At 43.3% G+C, this 12,435-nt stretch overlaps 1 protein-coding gene across 2 annotated transcripts in view; it reads left to right on the top strand.

Annotated features, from left to right (window-relative positions):
- The window catches only part of Slc14a2 (solute carrier family 14 member 2), a 445,750-nt gene that overhangs the window by 403,169 nt on the left and 30,146 nt on the right, over positions 1 to 12,435 (top strand). For both annotated transcript variants that reach the window (XM_010616575.3, XM_010616574.3), the window contains 5 exons: positions 4,288 to 4,480; positions 8,377 to 8,524; positions 9,557 to 9,691; positions 10,068 to 10,117; positions 10,526 to 10,700. In XM_010616575.3, the coding sequence (XP_010614877.1) occupies positions 4,288 to 4,480; positions 8,377 to 8,524; positions 9,557 to 9,691; positions 10,068 to 10,117; positions 10,526 to 10,700 (701 nt within the window). The remainder of the gene's footprint in view (positions 1 to 4,287; positions 4,481 to 8,376; positions 8,525 to 9,556; positions 9,692 to 10,067; positions 10,118 to 10,525; positions 10,701 to 12,435) is intronic.

The raw sequence follows: 12,435 nt of genomic DNA, 5'->3' as shown, positions 1-12,435 counted from the left end.
AAAACTCACTTAGAAGGCCTTCTTGGAACGCAGGTTTACATGTAAAGCATAGAATCTTTGGACTGGAAGCATCCATTGAGGTTTTACTCAAGAAGGAAGGCAGTTAAGAGCATGTATTCCTAGATCACAGAATAGGTGTGAGCACTCAGCCACTCACAACGTGGTCCTTAGTTCATTTGATTTCACAGCAGGTCAGTAGCATGTCCAAGAGTCTCAGGAGTGGGCCTGCTTCATGGTGAACCCTTATCCCAGCCCCTGACTGCTCATGTACGTGCCGATCAGATCTCAACACTGCTCAGACATGGTGATTTATTCCTGTTCTCAGCAATAAATCAAGCATGGTGATTTATTTTTAACATCTCTAAGAAGTAAAAGTCTTTCTTTGGTTTCAAAGTCTGGAGTTACTAATTTGGCTTAAATACTGTTTCATTACTTTTTAGTAGTGCTTGCAAATATATTACTACATTAAGCATTGAGTATTTTATATTTCCTCTTGGGGTTTCTTCTTCATCCTTTGGGACAAAAAGACAATGCCATCGTTTATGTGGCTTTAACGCTACTCAAACATGTGTCCCCCCTGAGGAGCAGAACTTGTCCTCATTTGCATGTGTTTGGTTTGTAATTGCTTAGGTTAAACCTATCAGCACACCCCCTTCAGTCCCATAGCACTGGGTGGCAGTTAGGCTCAGCACTCCACCCCACCCTGCCATGCCATTTTCCAATTTAACAGACAGAAACTATTAACATCCTGCCCTAGGCAGAGCTCTCTGCCACCACTCCAGCACAGTCCTTAGTCCATTCGTGTACTCTTTGAAATGCAGTCCAGGCAGGGTGGGTATTAGCAGTGCCATTTTCCAGATTTATCCAGTGAACAAAGATCCGAGTGCCTGGGACTTATATGAGTACACAGACTATCCTAAACGCTGAAGATAGTTGTGAACAGGGAAGGAACTCTCTTCTCTTACATTGCAGGTAAAGATAGAGGTAAAACTCATAAACTAGTTAATAAAAGAAGGTCATTTCAAGACACCATAAGTGCCTTTAAATAAACAAAATGGCGTCGATAAGACCCGAGATTAATTCCAGGCATGTGTGATCAGGGAAGGCCATTTTACAAAGGGGACATTTGAGCTGTCAGTGAACTGATAAGAAGACATCTGCCATGTGAAGATGTAAAGACGTGGATGAAGGGTGCCACAGACTTTCCCACCAAGGGAAGGATGATGTGTTTGACAACAGAGGCAAAACCAGTAAGGCTGAGTCCCAGTGAATGGAGGAGCAGCAGAAGGTGAATGCAGAGAGTGAGGGTCAGCCTCACACACCCCATAGACCCAGCAAGTATTAAGATTTTTAGTACAACTAGTAAAAACAGGAAGCCCTTTAAGAATTTTAAGCAGAGTTGTGATGGGTGTAGTTTAAATTAAACAAACCCCTTTGTTTGCAAAGTAAAGGATGGATTTGATTATTCAGAAGCATAGTTGGGAATCTGTTGTAACGAATGACCCACAAAATGATGAAAGGAGTTTGGCCTAGAGTGGTACCTGTGAACATGACCGGAAGTGATTGAATATGAGGTATAATTTAAGAAAGATAGAAGCAACATGACTTTCTGGGAGGCTAAGGATCTGAAGGAGGAAAAAGAAAGAAAATCCAATGGATTCCCATAATCTGTCTAAGCACCTGGGTTACAAAGAGGACTAAGGGAAAAATATGTTGGAGGCAGAGATGGAGTGCAATGACTTCTATTTAGAAACATTACCTGCTAGACTTCCAAGTAGAGATGTTGAGAACATAAGTTCGAGATGTACAAATCTCAAACTTAGTGATATAGTCAAGATTTGAAAGGCAGAATCATATAGAAAGTATTCCATCCGGAGAACTAAAGAATATCACTCAAAAAGGAAGATTAAGACAAAGAGAAGGGGAGTTGTAGGGTTTTCCAACATATAGATGTCTGGCAGAAGAGGGGAAAGTCAGCTGAGGAAAGTAAAGAAAGAGCAGGCAAGAAGAAAACTAAGAAATTCCAATGTCACAGTAACCCCCTCAGACAATGAGAGAGCCCAACCTTAAGAAAAGTAGGAATGACAGTGAGTATGTCAAAATAGGTGTTATTGGTTCACTGGTGAACCGGACAAAGCTATTTCTGTGATGCAATGAGAACATGCACCTGACTGGAGCAGGTTTAGGAATGGCTTGTAGTAGAAAAATTGAGATAAAAAGATCACCTTGCATGTGTGTGTGTGTGTGTGTGTGTGTGTATGTGTGTGTGTGTGTGTGTGTGTGAATGCGTATTGAATCCAGGGTCTTCACACTAAGCTACATCCCAAGCCCTTTTCAGTTTTTCAATTTTTTGAGACAATGTCTCGCTAAGTCATTAAATTGCTCAGGCTGGGCTTGAACTTGCAGTCCTCCTGCCTCAGTCTCCCAGAGCACTGGGACTACAGGCATGTGCCACCTCATTCAGCTGATTGTCAGCCCTTTTGAGAAGTAATGCCATAAAGAATAGTAAAGATGAAAAGGGAAAAAATGAGAACCAAGACCTGGCATGTAGAGGTACAAGATCCCATTAATGAATGTAACTGTACTGTCTACCTAGAATGTACCAATAAATTAAATTTTTAAAAAAAAAGAATAGTAAAGATGGGCCGGGGATTTAGCCCAGTGGTTCGGTGGCCTGCCTTGCAAGCACAAGGACCCGAGTTCAATCCCCCATACAAAAAAGAAAAAAAAGTAAAGACATAGGGAAGAAGCAGGAATAGGCATCTGATTAAAGGATGGGATTTTTAAAGGTAGGACAAATTAAAGCATACTAGAGACAGATGAGAATGAGCTAGAGAAAAAGGTAAGATGAAAACAAGAAGAAGAGGAAAATATTAAAAGAGTGAAATCCTTAAAACTGATCAGATCCAAAGAACAGAGAAAAGAATTGGTGCGTGAAAGAACAGGGACACTTCCATCAAATGAAAGAGGCAGAGAAGCAGAGTATGTAGGAACAAGGCAGACAAGGTGCAGATTTTTACGGTTGGGAAAATGAAACATTTCTCATCTTGTCACTTCTATTTTTTTAATGAAGTAAAGTCTGATTGTTGGCTGAAATAAAAGGGAAACTGGCAGTAAAGATTTGAAGAGAAAGGTGAAAATATGAAATGGTTCTCAGCATCTTGGAGACTTAATGTGCTGGGAATGTACAGTAGCATTTTCAGGCAGTTCTAAATGCTCACTCAAGATTCATGGTCTTGAATTAAAGTTAGACCAGTCAGCCAGATCATGTGATTTCACGTTGGGTCCAGCAGCCTCTGAGCACAGAAGATGTGAAGTGTTGGGTATCGAGAGTGCCTGATCCCTTCCAAAAAAAACTGAGACTAAGAGAGATCAATGACCTAACATCACTCATTCAGCTGGCAAGTAAGAGTTATGACTGGCATTCAGCTCCCTCTGTATCCAAAATTCACTCTTTCCAAGGAAGAAGATACAGAGGGTACAAACTACTGAAGTTCCATTTTCACCTGCCAGTATCCAGTAGCACATGGTGTTTTTGCTGAGCTTAAGCCTGCACAAGACCTGTGTGTGATGGGAGGTCACCCTCCCACTCAAGGGGTTACACACCCTAGAAGGTTATCACAGCCCAGAGCAATAACTGTTGTATGTCTTTTTTCTTATAAGCAGCTGCCCCAATGTCCTGAATTGATTCAAAATGTTTATGGCAATTTCTGTCAAATAAAAATACTACATTGTATCCTTCTTCAATGGACCTGGCACTGTGCAACTTCTGGATCTTCCCTGAAGTCAAAATGACTGTGAAAGGTAAACATTTTGAATTAATTCATGGCATTGAAGAAATCATGGCAACACAACAAAAGACATGAAAGAGAATTTCCAAAACTGCGTCAGAAAGCGACAAGGATGATGGGTTAAGTGTGTTTTAAGTAAAGGGGATGTATTGATGAGAAGTAATGGCAATGTGGCTTTTACTGCAATAATTTTTAATTTTAACAATCACCATATTTTGTGATAACACCTTATATTTCCTATAGTATTCTGTACAAAATGTCACGTTTTTTACATTTGTTTCTCAAAGGTATAAACTCACATTGAACATCTTATTTCCAGTCCCAGATCAGAGGACCCCTGGATTCTTGGGAAAGCCAAAAATAACGATGACAAGGAGCGGGATGGTGGATGATACAGTGGTCACTGTTGATAAGACAAACGGTGTCTACCTAAGGATGCTCAGTTGATAAGTCAAGGTCAACCTAAGTGATTGACTCTTTGCCTTTCCATCTCCAGCCCCGTTGTTTCTAGTGCCTTGAGTTCCATCCTCAGTAAGTGGGACCTACCGGTCTTTACACTGCCCTTCAACATTACCTTGACCCTGTACCTGGCAGCCACGGGCCACTACAACCTCTTCTTTCCTGCAACACTGGTGGAACCTGTGTCTTCTGTGCCCAATATCACTTGGACAGAGATTGAAATGCCCTTGGTAAGTTACCTAATGCTGATGAGTTGAGGCTCTTAGTTTCTAGTAGAGTCCCCTAGATTCTCACTAACCAGCTTGTAGATTACCCAGGCTCTTGGCTTTGCTCGAAATCTCTCTACCAAATGATTGTCCTCAGCAGAGACCATAAAGAGTTAACTGCTACATCCATACCTCCTCTCAAAAAATATCTACCAACCATCTGAAATATGCTAGACACTTTTTCATTGCAGACAATACACAAGGACTAAGGCAACAATATCCCTGATTTCACAAAACATTTACATGGGAAAGTATATAACCTGCAAGTGAACAGACACTAGGTGCTAAATTGACATTAAACAATGTGATAAAGGACAAGACACTAAAATAAACATTTAAAATTGGGTTTTAATGCATCAATAGAAGACAGAGGGTGAATTTTCACAGACTTTCTATATCAATGGTTTTCTTTTGTTCCTTGTGGACATTAGGTAATGTCTGGAGATAATTTTTATTGTTCAAACTAGAGAGGTCTAAATCTAGTGAGTAGAAGGCAAGAAAGCTCCTAAATGGCCTACAGTGCATAGGACAGGTTCCTCCTGCCACCAGGAAAGATTATACAGTCTAAAATGTCAACTGGGTCAAAGTTGAGAAGCTCTGCTCTACATACTACTATCATAAATGTACATAATTATTTATTCTACTGAGCTCTATATTAATAATAACAATATAAGAAAAAATCAAATACAAGAGTAAATCTATAGAATTATTTTGGCTCTGTTAATAACCATAAAAATAGCTAACAGCTAAAACTAAATCAAACTTACAACTGACACTGATTCTAACCATTATTATATTAACTCATTTCATTATCACTATCCCATTTTACAGATGAGAAGACTAAGGCACAAAAATAGTTAGTTGCCCTAGATCAGTGGTGGTGAACCTCTGTCATACGTGCCACAGTGAGCTGTTTGCATCATTGAAAGCTCTAAAAGGTTCACCACCACTGCCCTAGATCAACCTGTAGCTAATGCCTGTGCTTAATACCTGGGCAACTAAACTTTGAACCATCTCCTTCTAGTCTAAGGCAGAATGAGTAACCTCAGGCTGGACAATCCCAGTGAGATGAAAAGCACTGCTTCACAAAGCAGTGAACCCCATCAGCAGGCATCTTTAAGCATTGGAGTGCTGTTTATAAGCCTGGGAAATCCATCTCCCTTTGTCTTTCACGAACTGCTTCTAGCTCCTCTTTCTAGGGTAATTCAGAACATCACTTCTGTGGCTGTCTTTTGAAAATTTGAAAACATATCCCACATCCTCAACTACTGTTTGTATGAAAGGATTTTTGAGCCCTTGCCACCCAGACCTGCTTGTTGTCTCTGTGTATCTGGACCTCAGTGTGGACTTCTATCAGCAATTAGCTCCAGAACTCCCACTCCAAGGTTCTTCAAGGAAACCATGTTCTAATCCTAAACCTGCCAGAGAAGGAAATGCTCCTGCACTTCCGGTGGAAATGCCCCTGCAAACTGTGCAAATGCTTTTTAAAGTTTTTGTGGGCTGACTCCAAAGAACTGGAAAAAACAGAGCCCCTCTCTCAGGTGGAAAATGGCTAGGGAAGGAGCAGAGACAAAACATTAACAGAATCATTAGGATCAGCCGTGTGGCAAGTAGGCAAATTGACCTTGGATGTACAGACCCCACTCTCCCTGATCTCAGCATTGTCCAAGTGGCAGCCACAGGCATGGGCCATGACTGGAGACAAAGATTCACTCAGCCCCTGACCCATGCTGTGAGCGTGGACATCCAGTGCCCAGGAGCCAGTGTGGTATGGCTCACAGAGAAGAGGTGCCTCTTGTTCATCTTCCAAATAAACGATTGGAAAGTGGTAGACCCAAATCCGGGTACCCCAAGGCCCGAGCTCACTCTCTCATTTCCTGACCGGCCCAGCATTCTGATATCCAGCATCATTCTCCCACACACTGTCTGGATCTGAATTTTGAAAAATCAATGCCTTTTTACCCTTTCCCTAAAACAAGTGGAGGAACTTCTTTTTTGTTCAGCCAGCTTGTTGTTTGTCCTGGGAATCACAAGGAGGACAGACTAAGCAGGGTGCTCAGTAAATTTCCACCCCACACCTGACTGCCCTTCACCCTCAGGTGTCAGCTTCCACCTGTCACCCCAGTACATAGTTCCTCAGGCAAAAATATGGATCCCGGCAGAAGAGCTTCATTCTGAAGCCAGGCTCCATTCCAAGGCCACTTGTTCCCTCATTCCTCTCATTCTTGCCTGCTTGGGCTCACAATTCCTGTTCCCAGACGGACTGGTGGAAGCTGGACTCTCCTCGGCATTCTGCGTTCCTCAGATATTGGCAAATCATGAGATATTTGTTGAGTGCATTTCCTGTCTGTTTCCTATATGTAAGCTGAGTTCCCTGGTCTGGTACAAAGTATTTTCTGGGTTCCTATAAATAAAACTGGGCCCTACCCTATCTTTCCTCTCACAAGTTTATAGACTCTGGTCCTACTGGTGTGTGGCTACTAAAAGTTCACCCATTTGGAGACAAAGGTGAGCAAAGATAGGAAGCACCCTGGAACTCCTCAAAAACTGCTCCCTACAGAAATCAAACTGATAGCAGAATCAAATCAAGTCATTAAAAAGAACAAAACCTCATGCAAGGGAAAGATGTACTTAGCTTGCCATATCTACAGCCGATCGTTGATACCTAATCCAGGGGTCCCCAAGCTCTGTTATAAATCAGATTCACTTAAGGCCAGGGAGAGGCCCCATACCTATAGATCAGATTGGATGTGGAGAAAGCAGACATCAGTAGGCTTTCTGAGGATTCCAGTATACAGCAGGGTTCGAGAACCACTGGACTGATCAGTATAGTTTATTAAGCACTTATTGTGAATCCAGCCATAAAGAGCCCTATTTTCTTAAGAGCCAGATGGGTCAGTGATGGAGAAAAGAACTACACAATATTAAAGCTGTAGGGTCACCTGCCAGATCAGGTGCCTTGTGTTGTAGAGGTGGACACCAGCCTGGGTGAGGAAGTGGCGGGCCCATGGTCACACAGTGAAGCTGTGCCGAACCTCCCTCAACACTGGAACCCTGAACTCACAAGCCAGGACTCTCACTTTCTCTACTTTTCTTGCTTTTTGCCCTCAAAGGACTGCAAAATATGGACAATTCAGCCAAGCCAAGAAAGACCATCTGACATCACTCCCAAGTCAATCACCCCTAATCCCAACACCACCAACTCACTCTCAGGCTCAGTGATGTTCTGGCTTCATGCCATCTTCCATAAGTTTCACACAGTGCTTTTCCATGTTCTTAAGTGATCCCCAAAAGCAGGGAATGTGACTTCATTTCCTTCATCTTTCCAGAGGCCCACAACCTCCAGGGTAACACTGAGGTTATGAGTGGACAGCACCTACCACAAGGATGCGTTGGCAGTGTCAAGATGGACAGACCGTAAACCTGAGGGGTTGAGTTCAGAGAATTTAGCCTAGTTGCATTTGGTAAAATCACCCATCACAATGGCCTAGAATATTTCTAGGATTTCTAGAAATTTAGAGGAAGTCTTCTAGTGCCCTGAAACCCTCAACAGTAGTGTAGGGAGGAGTAGCATTCTGGGCCCTTCAAAGCTTGTCCTCTCAAAGGGAAAGCCATGTGCCCAGCCCCACATCTGGTCCCCACCTGACTGCATAAGGGATGCTAGATGCCTGGTAGGTGGTGGAGTGAGGAGCCATTTGTTCCAGCTTATGCCCTCCCTATCTCCTTTCATGCTGGAAGTCACCATCATCCTCCTGTTCTGCTTCATTAGTGTCTCCAGAAATGGCTCAGTCCTGGCCCTGAGGCTGGTCTTTGCATTATCAGCCTGCACTCGAATGACTTGGATTCTGTTGACTTTGCAGCTGTTGCAAGCCATCCCTGTCGGGGTGGGCCAGGTGTACGGCTGTGACAATCCCTGGACTGGTGGCCTGATCCTGGTGGCTCTGTTCATCTGCTCACCACTCATCTGCTTGCATGCTGCCATTGGGTCAATTGTGGGGATGCTGGCAGGTAGGATGGAGCCCTCAATCTGCAGGGAGGTGCTGGGGATAGTTGTCCCAAGTCATTTTTCCCCTCTACATGGCAACTATCCTAGATGTATTCTCTTCATTGGAGTTTCAAAATGCTGTTAGGTTAGGGATTTATTTTTCCCTTTCTTGAACCTCCAAAGGGAGCAGGCTGCAGGAGCAGGGCATATGGAGAGCAGAGCCACAAGGAGTTGGGTACGGAGCCCTTCAGCTGAGGGTGGAGGAGAGTAGCCAGGTTGGGGAGAGGAAAAGGAATCTCCATGTTCAAGTACATGTGGCCCAGCACTTTGAATTTTTAAATAAGCTAAAGGGAAGAGAGTTTCCCCAAATTGGGTTGGCATTTCACACATATTCCCACATATATGTATATGTACATACACACATTTATATATGGATATGCTCTTCCCCATGATAGAGTCCAAAATGAGACAGAGGGTTTGGAAGTAGCAGCCTGTATTTTACTTATTCCAATGTTTTTCAAAGACTTGAAAGCAGAATTTTAAATTTTCTTTTAAACTGGAAATAATTTCAAACACACCAAAAAAATTACAAAAGTAAATACACGAAGTACCCATTAATTCTTTGCCTAAACTCACCATATTGCTCACGTCCTGCTTCTTGACCGTAACGTCTCATATCCATGTAGATCTGTGTAGACAGAGAATCTTTCTGAACCATTTGAAACAGGACTCTGTAAGTTGAAAATTTTCCTTGCTAAAAATGCAGCTGCTCTGGCTAAAGGAATAGGGAATGCCTGGCCTGCCTGGTAGGCTTCCCCTCACCCTACAAGCAGTAACACCTCTGGGTGGAGACTAGGGCTTGAGAATCCACTGCTTCTTCTCACTGTTAGTTTCCTAAGCCGGGGTGCCATTTGTGGAGGCTCCTGTAACAGGTAGGGGTGTGAGTAATGGGGTGAAATACAAGAAGGAAGTCACCCTCAGACATGGCATCAGCCATGAGGTGGCCTCTTTCCTGAGGTCCAGAATCACCCAGACATGCACACTTTGTTCCACAGCCCTAACCGTGGCCACGCCCTTCAAGACCATCTACATGGGCCTCTGGGGCTACAATTGTGTCCTGTCCTGCATTGCCATCGGGGGTATGTTTTATGCCCTCACCTGGCAGACCCACCTGCTAGCCCTTGTCTGTGGTAAGTATTCAGCAAAGTGACAACTAAGTCACTCTGGCTATTCCTCCCCTGTTCTAACCCATCCCCAAATTTAAGTAGGCCAAGCCAAAAACGTCCATAAACCCCTGGCAAGGCCACTATGGATGTGGGCAAGGGAAAGAAGGAAATGCAAGATTTAATCTCTGTTGCCAAAGAAATGCATAGTCTGGTTGGAGACAATTGCAAAGACAAGCAATGTCAGACAAGTTGCATGATGTCAGGGTATAGTACAGACTGCAGGCTGCAGCAAAGTGCACAGGTTCTGTGCCTTGGTCTGAGCTCCCTGTTCTGCAGGGCAGTGGCTGGGGGCAAAGGTAAGCTCTGGGGAGCTGACTCTGATCGTCCTTCTCCTCCACAGCCCTCTTCTGCGCATACATGGGAGCAGCCCTCTCCAACATGATGGCGGTGGTAAGTTTGGATTCTCCTGAGCACTACCCTAGCTATGGCTCCCCTGTTAGAACTTCCAGACACTTGGGGTCTTGTGGAAGAATTATGAGTGAGTTATAGAATTTGTGTACTACCCAATGTTTCTGCCAGGGTTTACCCAGAGAAGAGGGACAGATGGAGCTGTAAGACCAGATGTGAAAGACAATCCCTAGGCCAATTTTCAGCTCAACATTAAAAGATTTCTGTTGTGACCGAAAAACACCTCAAATTTTATGACCAACTCCCCAGACATTCTGAATCTAGGAACACTGATGCCTCTATTGGAGGAGGAGCCCCATCTTCAGCCCCTACCATATCCTTCTCCTCAGGTCTTGAGCTCAAAACAGAAGCCCAGAAACGTTTTTCAGACCCCAATGCTTTTATTTCCAGATTGGTGTGACTCCAGGCACCTGGCCCTTCTGCTTGTCTTCCCTTATCTTCCTGCTCCTGACAACCAACAACCCTTCAATCTATAAGCTTCCACTCAGCAAGGTCACCTACCCAGAGGCCAACCGCGTCTACTACCTGACGATGAGAAACCCTGAAGAAGCAAAGTCCTGCAGTGGTGACTAGCCCAGCTCAAGGCAGAAATGCTCTTGCCTGGATCACTGTGCTTTCAATTCTGGGGCAATCAGCACAGCGCTCACCTTCTTTGCCTCACCTGTACCAAATCAAACACACCTGTAACTCCCTATCCCTGAGCCTGATTTTCTCTATCCAAATCTTCAAATCCATCCATTGTAAATATTAAAAGAAGTTGAAGCCAGGGATTTAGCTCAGTGGCACCACACCTGCCTCTCAAGCACAAGGACCTGAGTTCGATCCCCCATACCAAAAAAAAAAAAAAAAAGTTGATGATGAGATTGCTGAAGTTAGAAGCAAGGAGTGTGGTTTACATGCTACTGGCATAAACCAAAAACAGAGCCCTTAGGGAAGATAAAGAGGAGGTGATCTTCTTGACGGGTTTAAGTGAATGACAGATGCTGTGGAATTGAACTTGGGAGAGGCTCCCAGGCATACATGGAGTGGGGAGTAAGTCGAGGTCATGTACTAAGAAGTGAAGGTACCCTCTGCAGAACTATCACCTGATGGGCACCTCCAGCCTAAAACAGAAAAGAGGAACTTCACTTGGGGTGTTGTAAAGTCAAAACGTGGACAATTGGGACACTGGAAGTATTCTTATAAGAAGAAGTGAACACTCAGGCTTTCCCTTCCACTGGTGGTTACTGCCCTTTCCCAACACACATGATCAGAAGCCCACCTCTCTACTGTTATATAAAAACAAGACGCCAGATGGCTTACCCTCACATATACCCCATTTCTCCAGTACTCCTTCCTTACCCCAAGGAGCTAAAGTCTCTATAATTCCTTCACTGTTTCCATCCCCAGTGCCTCAGTCCTAAAACACTAGTACTTCTCCAGCCAACTCCCACCCTAAATTTTACTGAGATTATTTATCATTCTTAATTTTCCTTGTAATATGCTTCTTCTTTCTGCCATAATCCTTACTTGGCCTATAACACATACTCCATCCTTGTTTGTTTGGAGTGTACTATTGTTCTTTTCTCTATTCTTCATCTTCCCTTCTCTTGAAATCTGTGTCCTGATTCACTTATTACTTGTTTAGAACTTTCTTGAGAATTTTCTTCAAACAACATTTGAGAAAATATGGACGATATATTCTGTGACTCTTTGCATGTCCACAGTGACAAGTGAATGGCCTCGTGGCTGGGTATGGGCTCCCTGGGGTGCACCTGCCTCTCTATTGTCTGTAGATATCATCCCTTCATTTTCTGTCACTCAGGTGCTAAAAATGGGAAACCCAAGACTGATCTTATTCTTTTCTTTCGCAAATAATCTGTCTTTCTTTCTAGATAACTTTAAGATGTTCTCTTTTTCTTTGGGGTTCAGGAATTTTATGAAGTTAGGCATCTGTCCTGCCTTTCAATCTGTAAACTCATTTTTCTTCAGCTCAGAGACTTTCCCTCTGTCATTTGTTTGACATTTGCTTTTTCTCCATCTCTTCCATCTTCTCTCTTGGGACCTCCTATGTCCCTGCATTAGGCCTCCTTGATCTCTGATCCAAGTTGCTTGTTTCCCTTCTTCACAATTTTTATTTTTGTTCTGCTTTGAGATATTCCTTCCACTTAGTCTTCCAGCCACTGAATCAGATCCCAAGAGTAAACTTTCCTTCAATTAACAGAAACATTGAATTTTTTGTTTTAAATATAGTGGTTTTAGTTTTAGAAAATCTTTGGGATCAGGGCTGAAGCTGAATCCCATGTGTGTTCATATTATTC

This window comes from Fukomys damarensis, unplaced genomic scaffold (assembly GCF_012274545.1).
Source record: "Fukomys damarensis isolate Sample0158 unplaced genomic scaffold, DMR_v1.0_HiC HiC_scaffold_30, whole genome shotgun sequence".
Taxonomy (NCBI): Eukaryota; Metazoa; Chordata; class Mammalia; order Rodentia; family Bathyergidae; genus Fukomys; species Fukomys damarensis.
This window is presented reverse-complemented; position numbering and strand designations above follow the sequence as displayed.